Source organism: Otolemur garnettii, unplaced genomic scaffold, assembly GCF_000181295.1.
Source record: "Otolemur garnettii isolate 467f Iridium unplaced genomic scaffold, OtoGar3 scaffold00033, whole genome shotgun sequence".
Lineage (NCBI taxonomy): Eukaryota > Metazoa > Chordata > Mammalia > Primates > Galagidae > Otolemur > Otolemur garnettii.
Window position 1 is genome coordinate 7,609,291 of NW_003852428.1, and position 12,999 is coordinate 7,622,289.

At 36.0% G+C, this 12,999-nt stretch overlaps 1 protein-coding gene across 3 annotated transcripts in view; it reads left to right on the plus strand.

Moving 5' to 3' along the window:
* Nucleotides 1-12,689, plus strand: part of CDH18 (cadherin 18) — a 276,573-nt gene extending 263,884 nt beyond the window's left edge. Inside the window, exons 10-11 of one of the 3 annotated variants that reach the window (XM_003789537.1) lie at nt 2,642-2,893; nt 12,023-12,689. In XM_003789537.1, coding sequence (XP_003789585.1) covers nt 2,642-2,893; nt 12,023-12,513 — 743 coding nt within the window. In that variant the 3' untranslated portion in view covers nt 12,514-12,689. Of the gene's footprint in view, nt 1-2,641; nt 2,894-12,022 lie in introns of those variants that run through there. The other 2 variants (XM_012805011.2, XM_023513077.1) reach the window with 2 other exon arrangements.
* Nucleotides 12,690-12,999: the final 310 nt, after the last annotated feature.

Here is a 12,999-nt window from a genome sequence, read left to right on the forward strand (position 1 = left end):
TGTTACATTTCATGTTTGCAATTTTATTTTTCCTCTTATTGCCTAACTTTCCAATGCAATGAGACATATTTTGTTCTGTTCATGTGCACACACATATTTCTTATTCTTCCTCAGTGTTCAGACTTTTCTTGCTCAAGTTCAGTGAGCCCACTGCCAAGTACTTTTTTTTTTCAATTATAGTGAGGTATAGAATATCCCTTGTAAAGATCTCATTATTCTGTTGTTCTATGCCTTCTAGGTAGGAAGATTTTTGCTTCCAGCATTCTCTTTTCTTTTCAAAAGTCAAACTTTCAACTGGGAAAAAAGAAACAAGATATTTTAAGGTCTCCATGTCTTAGAGCTTTCCATTTCTCAGAACTTAAAATTCTCTAGAAACTTATTCTGGCATTCTTGTTTCTGATGATATTCCCAAAAATTATCCTGAAAAAGAGCATGCATCAGGATTAATAATATAAAGTGTATACCAGACCAAAGTCATACAAAGACAACTCTCTACCCTGCATGCTGTCATATTCATATTTCCTGAGATTCAGGGACCAGTGACTTATGTTTCACCTTTAAAGGACCAACTGTGAGTCTTCTAGACATGTTTATGCCCATAAATACTGAATACATACATTTTCCTTGCAGTAGAAGCAAATTTATATTAATCATCATGTAACGCCCAAGAACTGGTAGATTTGCTTCCTCAAAGGTCAGGTTTTCTGGGAGAGTACCCATGGGTGTTACACTTATATATAATTCACACAATGCAAATTCTCTTCTTCTTTCTCTACTTATAACCTCATTAAGGATAAAAAGCAGATGCATTTGTTTACAATTCTTCTTTCACGGGGAAAAATATTTTTAACTCCTCTTTAGATTACTTATTTCTGCTTTATAATTGATCTCCAACAACTCAATCATAAGTGTGCATGTATTTGTATATTTTCTTGCATTTTGTTTTCTTGTTACATTGGATATTTGAACAATTTAATTTATGTTCTATTGCACTAATTTAACAATGAACAACCAAGAAAACATTATGTAATATTGGATGGTGACTATCGGGAACATACCTGAATTCTGGCTTTCAAAATAAAAAGAATTGATTTGAGAACAAAGAAGACTTAATTACAATTATCTAATTACTTTTGTTTTTGAGACAGAGTTTTATTTTATCACTCTCAGTAGAGCATCATGGTATCATAGCTCATAGCTACCTCAAACTCTTTGGCTCAGGTGATGCTCTTGCCTCAGCCTCCTGAGCAGCTGTGACTACAGGAACTTGCCACAATGCCTGGTTATTTTTATAGATGGGGTCTTTCTCACTTTTGGTCAGGTTGGTTTCCAACTCCTGAGCTCAAGCAATCCCCCCACATTGGCCTCCCAGAGGATCTATTTAGTTTTGGGTGCAAAGTGCTTAACTCATAGCTATAGTTGTAGGTTGAGTTCTCCAAGAAGCCGAATCTAAAGTGGAGGTGGGAGTGCAGAATGCCAGTGGAGTGTGACTTTGGGATGGATCTAAAAGTAGACCAAAATAGAAGGAAGAAGAATTGAGTAGGGCAGAGTGAGAAATGGAGCTCCCGTGTAGTTTAATGCCTCTTAGTGGCTGACACTATGGAAAGCTCTGGAGCTAGATTTGTCCTTTAGTATTGTCAGCAATATGGAGGATGGGGTAGCTCAACCTTTAAAACCTTAAAGCTGTGTGTCATTAATTACATGCTATTCCAGAAGCATAACCGTGAGCCAGGTGGCAGTCCACAGCTAGGGCAACAAGTCATGCCATGAAAGGATCTGCAACAGGGAATCCAAGTGTGTACCACAGAGCGTTTCACCTAAAATGGCAAAACTAAGATAAGTGTATGCTGTGTGCACTAAGGACATCAATACCAATTAGAGGGGGATACTGTGGTTTCACATAGGATTCTAGAGTGTACACATGCTGGGTCCCAGTAATGAACTAGCTTTATGATTTTCATGTGACTTACAGGCTGGGATTCATGTTATTCATTTTAAATCATTATTTTCATCTGTAAAATAAGGAATTTAACATCCTCTCCCTTATAATGTTGTATGGTTTGATCAAATTGTGGTCCATGGCATTTAAAGAACACATTTAAGAAAAAATGATTAATTATGTTATTCATGATTCACTTTGTCATGGTCTAACAAGAGTGCTTCAAATCTCAGCTAAGACTTAAAAAGTTTATCTGATATTTCCATCTAGACCGGCGATTTGTCAACTTGTTAATGCATTTATATCACATAAACAGTGTGCTAAAGATACAGATATCTGTTTCCATTGCTGATATCCAGAGCCACTAGGTTTGGGGCAAGCCCCACTAGCTCACCTCCATGCATAGGACTCATTGGCTTCAAGCCATCTGTAGCCTTTAAAACCTTTTAGCTATGATGTCCACACCCAAAATGTTTATTGCTTCCTCCTTTTTCCTCTGGATGTGTTAATTTTTTAAAATAATTTTCTCAATCTGAGAACCAATATTAGCTTCTTTTTAATAATGACCCCTTCATGTTCCCTTGTGCATTTCATAAACTGAAGAAAGAAAATCACACACACCCATTTTATCCATTAGAGGAAATGTGAATCTTTAATGGCGGCTTTACTAAGTATATTTTGTTTTGCTTGTGTCTATCATAGATAACACAGCCAGCATTCTGACAAGGCGGAGGAGATTTAGTCGAACTGTTCAGGATGTGTATTATCTGCCCATTATGATCTCTGATGGTGGAATCCCCTCTCTCAGCAGCAGCAGCACCCTCACCATCAGGGTTTGTGCATGCGAGAGAGATGGGCGCGTGCGGACCTGCCATGCAGAAGCGTTCCTGTCCTCGGCGGGTTTGAGTACAGGAGCCTTAATCGCTATTCTTCTCTGTGTTGTCATTCTCCTGGGTAAGTCCTTCCAAAACCTACGTTTGTATGATGGCAACTGTGAATGAGGGAAAATTATTCTGACAGCGTGTAATTATTAGGAATGCAGAATGTCGTTAACAGAACAGGGCCACACAGATTTCTTTTTCATTAATATTTTCAATACCATCATTAATTGAAAAATAATTTGACTCAAATATGATGAAAGAGTTGGAACATCAGATAAAAGGATAAGATCTGAAAGGAACAGCTTTTGAAAGTATATATTTTAGGAATAATTAATACTTAAATACTTTGAACAGCATCTTGAAAGGGCTTGTAAAATTTATATCCTGGAATGTAGATGGCATTATTCTAAAGTAAATTTGAGCAGAATTGACCCTGCTTAGCTCCCAGGATCAGCCATTCAGGGTGGTATGGTCATAAAATGAACAAGTACAGAGGTGTAACCTACAGCTTGAGGACTGTGGTTAACAATAATTTTGTACTGTGTACTGGAAATATACCCAGAGAGTAGATTTTAGGTACTCTTTTCCCCACACATAGAAATGAAGTAACAACATTAGATGATGGACATTTTAATATGCCTAACTATAGTAGCCAATCCACTACATATTAATATTTCAAATCATCATGTGGTATACCTTAATATGTACAATTAAATAAATTAACATGTAAGGTAACAAATAATGAAACAAAATGAATCTGAAAACCAAATCAAAATAGATGTCTTGTTGAACCTCTACTAGTCCAAAATTTTAGTTAATCATTAATGGTAATTGGGTTTTAACGTAAGTCTGACTCTAATGATTTTTAGCCTTAGATATAATCAATTTCATTAAATTAAATTATATGACATTTAAAAACAATAGTTTTTATTTAATTTGAGATTTCAAAAAAAAGCACTTTTTCTAAATCTTACCACAGCTGCATTTAAAGCTCAGAGAACTATTAAATCATTAGACTGCACTGTTTTAAAAAAGAGAGCAAATCCGTATTTTTATAACAAGACAGACAGACATTGGGGGTCTTTGTGCTTTATATTATAAAGTGAGTCCGTATTTGTATTTCTAGCATAGTTGTGACCATCATCCTTTCTCTTAGCTGTCGGTCTTTTAATTCCGTTTTCATAATGTGAATACATGAACAAAGATTGTGTGCTTTCTTGAGGCAGAGATCATCTTGCAAAGAATGTTTCTTGTTTTTCTCCTGGGGTAGAAGATGAATTACATGTATTTGTATAGGTGGAGTGGAAAGCAAGGTGGAATGAGGCGAGAAAGAGGAAGGGAGGGGTGGGCTTTGTGCAGCACGGCAAAGTGGGGGTGAGTGTAAGGGAAATTTTAAATCAATGTAGTCCTGTTATAAACTTGGCACTCTGAAAAAAGGATTCTATGAATGAAATGGAGAGCAGATCTCCTAGTGGCAAGAAAGCGTGAAGGCAAAGCAATCAGAAAGACCGTGTTTGTGTCTCCTGCAGACATACCATGTTTTGGACTTGCATACTTACAGTGGACCTGAAGAAAAGGGAACAGTGTCAAAATACTTCAACTGAAATCAAAGGTGATCCTTGCTAACTTAGATTATCTGCTACGATTAGAATGAGGTCAAGGCCGATTCTTCTGTGCTTGAATGTGGTCTCTGATCTTCCTTCAACTTCCTCCAACATTGGAAATACATTTTGGTGACGTAACCAAGCCTGACCCCAAAATATACATATATAAATAGACAATAGACAGAACTGAGCTGTGAGAAACTATAATATTATCACTAAGACTATGAGATAACAGAGGACAGACAAGAAGTCAAAGAAAGAAGAAAATTCGTAAAGTAGGTCACAAAAACCAATGGTGAAAATGTATCAGAGAGGAAAGAGCAGTGCGTTAAGTAGTGATTCGAAAGTCAACATGTCAAAATCTGCTCGGAGCTTAAATTAATTGAGCTCCCAAATTTAAACAGTTGCACTTAGCAACATGGAGCATGGAAGTTTGGCACCATGGCAAGAACTGTTTCATTACAGCTGAAGTCTTGTCTAGTAGACACAGGTGAAGAAAGAAATCAGAAAAATTAGGCTTTCAACAGCGTATTTATTCGAAAACTAAAAAATATATAAGACCACAACCACCCAGAAAAGAAAAAACAAAACATTATAATAACAAAACCTCTGGATCCCTCTAGAGTTCCTACATGAAGTCATAGAGACTAGAACTCAGTGATTTCAACATAAATTCTTCTAGAATTTTGTTAGGAAAGTTACCTCAATTTGAATCTATTTTCATATATCAAAATAAAATTTGTTTGAAAGTTACCTCAATCATGGATCTATTTTCATATATCAAAATAAAAATTTTAAATGCAATTCATGTTTTTAACATCCAGATACATTTTCGAGGTATATAATCTAAAAGAGCATTTAATTGTTGCATGAAAATGTTACTTTATTTTAATTGGTTTTTCTGAAAATGCTGTTCCTTCTTTGAAGTAACAGAATGTTTATAAACATCATAGTATCCCTCCTGTCTGATAAAAACAAACTATTACTTGATACTTCTTCTTAATCTTTCCTTTTTTATTAAAACTCATTTTTTTTAAAGTATTATTGCAAGGTTATAGAATTATTTCCTGATTTTGGGCTGAAACTCTCATACACTGTAATAGTATTTATACTTTTTATGGCACTTATAAAAGTCTTTATTGTTATTCAGAAAGTATCTAGTCAATGAACTCAAAATTTACTAATCTATAATTTTAAAATAATGTGCATGTTAATTCATGAGATTATGATTTTCAAAGAAAATATCACAAACACCAAAGGTAGCTACGTTTTTAGTGATTTTAATTTAGTTATTTTAAATAACATTCAATACTAGCAGTTAAACTAAATATAAAATTAATATGTTACCATTAACAAAAATTTTCACTTTTAGCCCTTTGATAACTGTGATTATATAACCCCAGTCCTAATTTTGCCAAAAATTAATGGTGGGATCTCAGGCAACACATTCTTTTATCTCTATTTCTGGACTCATGAAAGTGAAGTTTCAGCTGAAAAAACCCTAGGGTCATTTATAAAATTTTGGAATGCTTGCTTTTGTCTTATTAGGGTGACATGTAATTTAATACTTCACAGGTTCAGAATCAATATGTAGTCTATACCGATTTTCTGAAAGTGGTAGTTGAAAACCAAAGAGTTTAACTTTACATGTTAGATCTTTATGTTGTAAATTGAGATTACTTTCTTTGAGATTACTGTCCTCAGGCCCATTTCATTGAAGGGCTAGGAGAGAATTGAGAATGAGCCTTTGTGATATCATGTTTCCCTGAAAATAAGACCTCCCCCCAAAATAAGCCCTAGCAGGGTTTCTATGCATTTGTTAAATATAAGCCCTACCCTGATAATAAGACCTAGTGATGTTGATACACTACATAGGCACACCATGCATTTTGGCGTGTAGAGAAAGACATCCCCTGAAAATAAGCCCTAGTGCATCTTCTTGAGAAAAAATAAATATAAGCTAGTGTCTTATTTTCAGGGAAACATGGTACATCCTAATCTGCTGCTAGAGCAGGGGTAGCTGAGTCCTTATCCTACCACTTGCCAGGGCGAAGAGAGCTGGTGGCAGTGGAAACCTTGATCACACTGAGTCTAAGACGTCACCGAGTGTGGGGATGTGAAATACACTTCTGATCCTGTCAGTTCACACCTCACATGAAAAAGGTGGTGACCTCAGGGAAAACAGCATATGGATTGCTTCCTACTCTTGGATATAAATTTCCTGATAAATCAGGATTGAGTGAATTTGGTGTGAAGGGAGTGATGGACTGAGAGAAGAAGGTGGAATTGCACAGAGAGAAAACCATCAAGCTGTGTGTCGCTCATGCTTTCAAATGACTCTGTGAGCTCCCTTTGGTTCGAAACTCTAGCATTTCAATGTGAGGTGCCACTGCCACGGCATGGTATGACCAAAGCACTCCACAAGCCAACCAAGATAATCTCCCTATCTCAGTGTCCTTCATTTCTATAAGTAAGTACCAACATATGCAGATGTGAAAAAACATCAGGTGACATTTGAGGATACAAAAATCTGCGATGAAAGATATTTTGGAGAGTAAATTGGGATTCAGTACATAATGGATTCAAATGCCAGTTGGGAGTCAACCTAAGTTATGAAAATACTTAGTACTGCAAGTCTTGGAATGATATATAGTACATATAAAAATAAATGATATGAGGAAATGAATCCAAAAAAGGAATTGAATTCTCTATGAATAAAATTAATTAATGAAACTTAACAAATTCATCTTAATTTTGTATATAAATAAATAATGTCAAGAATGTCAAGGCTGGGCACCTGTGGCTCAAGAGGCTAAGGCGCCAGCCACATACACCTGAGCTGGCGGCTTCAAATCCAGCCCAGGCCTGCCAAACTACAATGACAGCTACAACCAAAAAATAGCTGGGTGTTGTGGCAGGCACCTGTAGTCCCAGCTACTTGGGAGGCTGAGGCAAGAGAATTGCTTAAACCGAGAAGTTGGAGGTTGCTATGAGCTGTGATGCCACAGCACTCTACCCAGGGCAACAGCTTGAGTCTCTGTCTCAAAAACAAACAAACAAAAGAATGTCAAAAATTACGTTCACATTTAAAGAAAAGAAAATAAATATGCTAGGAATAAAATATTTATGTTAGAGTTAAGACCTCTCGAAAGAATACAGCTTATTCAAATTTCCATCTAGGTTATGCAGTCAAAATCTGCTTCAAAATATTTCAGAATAAGTCCTCTCTTCTTTCTTTTACAATACCCTGGATGTATCATATTAAATGTTCCTAGATGGGCAATAGTAAGAAGAGGCATTTTATTCACATGTGTGATTTGACCGACCAGTGGGGTCACTTGAATATATTCCCTTGACTGCTAGTTTTTAAATAAGGGTTAACCCTCTAATTTATATGTATAATTATCATTTGCACGCATTTTCTTAAAATATATTTTAGTTTGGGGATTTTTTTTGAAAGATTTTACTTATTGTTGAAACATTCAATGTTCTCAAATGCAATTAGAAGTTAGTTATTGGTAACGGAATGGTGACTGAAGAAATATTAAAAAAATTATTTTCCTAGCTCGTGAGAATGTTTCTGTTCAGGTAGATTCAGTTAACCCAATGCCACATCACCACTTTCGCAGAGATAGAATTTTCCTTTTGCTCATCCACGTAAGAATTGTTTATGGAGTATCTACTTCATGCCATCTGCTCCAGAAATATTTGCTGAACAGAGAGGAATGAAAGGCAGTTCAGGAAGAGTGCATGGGATTTGTCCCTGTTTCAACAGTCTCCTCTTGAGCTGATACGAATTTGCAATTTATCTTTAACTAGAGGGACCCTATATCCATGTTTTCCCTGATGATCAGATACAATTATAAACAAAATCCCCTTTCACTCTTAAAATGTCAAGATTTCTATTATTGTTAAATTGACACTTATGGTAAGTAGGTATTTCTTGGAATCACGGATTACTAGCAAATAACTATCTATACCTGAAAAAAAAAATAGATGTCAATCTTCAGGGTTCAAACTTAAATAATGTCTATATTTTGTATTAAAATATATCAGTAATATTTTCTTAACTTTTGGAGAATAAACAACTAAAGGGTATGATAAGAAAAAAACATTATACCTTGTATTTCATTAGGCAAATATGATACATACATACATACAGGTCAAAAAATTATGCAAATATTGAAAGGTGCACATTGACCTCCATACGTTGTAAGAATATGGATTATATTTTCTCTGTTCTGCATGCACATAAATTCCTTTAACCTTAACCACTGATTTTGACATAATAGAAAATGACTTATTGGTAAAGGTAAGAAAATTTTTCTGTAATAAATTAGGCAGTCTATAAAATAAGTCTTTCCATTTAAAATAGCCTCCTCATTTAATTATGAAGATAAGAAGTGATATATAGTACATGATAAATCTAAACCTCTGGAAAGAATAAAGTGAGTTACTTAAGAATATTGTTTGGGGCTTGAATTACAGAGCTGTAAGATGGATTTATTCTAAAACACACAGGGAGGTATTAAATGCATATTTATTGCATTCAGCAAGTATCTTTTTTGTCTCCAAATAAAGTACTATATTAAGTATTATCTTTGAAATGCAGGCACCATGTGTGGGATTTTTTTTTTCCGTACATAATTATCTGTAGATCAGGGCACATGTAGCGTTAACACGTCCTTTCATTTTCAGCCTTCAGTGAACTTTCTGTTCCAAATGCGGTGGTTCAGTATTTCCCACATCTGCTATAGTCTTCCCCAGCACACTTTCTCTTTACCTTGACAAGATCTTTCTGTTCTATACTTCTCTGGATGATTCTCTGATCCTGTCTCTCTCTCCCTCTCTTTTTCTAACTTCATTCCCTGGGGCCTCCTCTTGCCTTTCCTTTGCAAAATCCGATTCCTCCTAGTGCACCGTGACAAGCTTTCCTTCTCATCATTGTCCTGTCTCTTGCTTTAAAATGCATACCTCTTCCTCGCCATACGTTATCTACTTTCAAAATAGACAGAACTCATCTATATTGTTCAGGGGTATAAATAAAAGAAGGATAAAGCTAAAAAGGGAAACAAGGAAACAATAATGAAAAACGTAAAGATAGAGGCTTCTTTGTAGTGGTAAACGATTAAGAGAACAGTTTCTAGAGTGCCAGGTGTGGTCTTTTCTTAACCTGATGTTTTTGCTTCACAATCATTTGTTGAAATTCACATATAATAGAATTGCCAGATACAATGCAGAATGAACATGTGAGCATATGGATCCATATTTGTACACATATGTCATGGAAAATGATAGTATTTTCGACATGTATAAGGGCTGTTGAGAAAGTATCCAACCATATGTCTATTTTTTTCATATTACAGAAAGGTACTACAGCTAGGTACTTTCCAGACAGCCCTGTTATGTAGGCTTAATGCAATATTTGCATATATGCATATTGCTAATATTTGAGACACCATGGTTTCATTTACAATTTTATACTTTCCAATGTTGTGAAAAGTGATGTGCATTCAGTAGAAATAATATTTTAAATTTTGATTCAAAATTCTTTATAAATCTACTACAACATAGGCTTCGTGTTAAATAATTTCTTCCAGGTGTAGGCGAGTGTAAGTGTTCTGAGCTTGTTTAAAGTTTGATAGCTTAGTCATCTTCTTAAATGCATTTTGGGTTTTTTTTGTAATTTTTATTTGTATGTTAATATTATGTAGTACAAATGCTATTTTGCTACTTTGAAATATTGCACTGGGGTGAAGTCGAGACCTTTCGTGCATCCATCACTGGAGCAAATACATTTTGACTTAGAATATTTTTGAGTTATGATGGATTTATAGGGATGTAGCCCCATTTAAGTTGAGGAAAATTTATATGTGAGTATTTTCTCTTGTTGTTTATGTCAAATTCACATTAAATTGTGTGTGATGCTTTGAATTTTTATCTGCTAAATCTAATAACCCTAGATGTCAATTGAATGTACTTTCTTTATTATTATAATGTAAGGAATGTTAAAATATTAATTAGTCCCATAAGCACCATCATAAACCATAACATTAGCTAAGCATAAAGATAACAGTCTACAGACCTGAGATAAATTATAAATTATTGTTATTATTATCCTTATTATAACACAGTTTAACAAAAGTGATATAGTGGAAGTCTTTCTATCCAATAATGGCTTAATATTATCAAATAGACTTGAAAATATTAAATAATTGGCCAAAATAAGGTTGCCAAGATCCAGTTCTATCCCATTATCAACTGGTTGCAACATTATTAGTAATAATGACTAATCAACCATATTTAGCTAGAGCTACCCAAGGCCACATGTTCCACTGGTCACTCAATTCATTATTTCATATTTTTTTAATTAAGTGCAATATTATAGATACAAACATCATTAACCTTAATCAGAGCTGTCCTGGGTTACTGACCAAGCTCCTCCACATGGCACTTGTGATCTTACCCTTTCATCTTAGATATTCAAGTGTTCTGAGTCTCAATCTCATTTTACAAGTAGAGTAAAGCTACAGTTCAGTTGTGAAGATTAAATAAATATATTATGTGAAGGAAATTTGTAAATGGAAACATTTCTAGGTAACATAGGTCATGTACAAATAAAATAACATTCTTTTGCAGCTTAATGGGCAAATGCAATTATTAATGCATACAACAGAGATATAAAGGATAATAGGCAAAAGAGTGCAACGATTAAAATGTCACTGCTTTTATTTTCTACAAAGCATGAAAATGTAAAGGATTTAAAGTTAAAACTTCTTTCAACTTTACAGAAACTTAAAATGTCCTGCCTTCAGCATATCTACCTAGAAGAATTACGTGTCTTTAGATATAGACTGATCAGTACACTATACACTACATTATTTTTCCAGTGAAGCTTTCCTCTCCTTCCTCTCTCTCTCTCTCTCTCTCTCTCTCTCTCTCTCTGTCTTTTTTTAGACAGAGTCTTTCTCTTCCTCTGTCGCCTGGGCTACAGTGCCATCTTACAGGTCACTCCAACCTCAACTCCTGGGCTCTAGCTATCCTCCCATCCTCCTGTTTCAGCCTCCAGAGTAGTTGGGACTACAAGTCTGCAGCACCAGCAATTTTTTTTTTTTTCCAGTATAGAAAAAGGTCTCACTCCTGCTCAACCTGGTCTCAAACTCCTGCCTCCAGTGAACTTCCCACCTCAGCTTTCTTACGTGTTAGGATTTAAAACCCAGCCTTTCGTTCTTTTTTCTTTTTTTAATATAAATTTCCAGTTAAGGATTCATATCACTTTTCTACCATTCTTTTTCTTGTCTTTAAACAATGAATGGTTATCTTGTAATATGAGTTAAGAAAACTGAATTTCCTATCCTGCCCAATAAAAACGTCATGGTTTTCTAGGGAAGATCGGGGATTTGCCACGTTTCAAGGGAGTGATCATCTTCTACATTCCTGCAGGCATTGAATACCTACCTGCGTTGCTCAGCGCAGTGGGCGCCCCCTGCCGGCCCAGCTCTGCAAAGCGCTAAATGACAGATTGCACGTTGCTGATGCCAAAACTCAGAGAATTTCCTTCTTTGTTCCTAACTCTCTATCCTCTATTTTTTCTTCAGCAATTGTCGTACTTTTTATTACCCTGAGGCGCAGCAAGAAAGAGCCCTTGATCATTTCAGAGGAGGACGTGCGGGAGAACGTGGTCACCTACGACGACGAGGGAGGTGGGGAGGAAGACACCGAGGCCTTCGACATCTCGGCCTTGCGGAACCCTGCGGCTGCCGAGGAGCTCAAGTACCGCAGAGACATCAGACCCGACGTGCAGCTCACCCCCAGGCACCAGACCTTGTCTGCCCTGGAAACTATAGATGTTCACGAATTTATTAAGCAAAGACTAGCAGAAGCGGACCTAGACCCCAGCGTCCCCCCTTACGACTCTCTTCAGACTTACGCCTATGAGGGTCAGCGATCAGAAGCGGGGTCTATCAGCTCCCTGGATTCAGTCACCACACAATCAGATCAGGATTATCACTACCTTGGAGACTGGGGACCCGAGTTTAAAAAGTTAGCAGAACTCTATGGAGAAATAGAATCTGAAAGAACAACTTAGGGGGTCAATTCTTGCAACTATTGTAGAATTTGCTTCCTGAGCAAGTGGAGATTCAACCTCAGCAAAGACAAAGGAGTGTGCCAGACGGTACTTGGACCTGGGCAAGCTGTACTCAGCTCCTGTGCAGACAAGTGCCCTTTGCATCAGGAAACTGGGTTATCTCATGGGAAGACAGTCAAATCTGAACAAAGAAACAAAAATACAGAGAAAAAAAAATCTATTGTTCCTTGTGTATATTTTCAATTGCTCAATAAAGTCTGTGGTTCTGTTTAATTAAGATTACCTGAATTAAGCCAACCAATGATATTTGTTTTAATATTTTGTGATTTATTTTTCAAAAGCAAAGTAAACAAAAAGGCTCCAGGTCACTGATGACTGATTTATAGGGGTGGTACACTGCCACAGGAAACTTGCAAAGGTCATCATGACCTTTTTCCACTTTTCTGGGTAGACCCTTAAGACCACACTCTTTTATTGTGACAGATC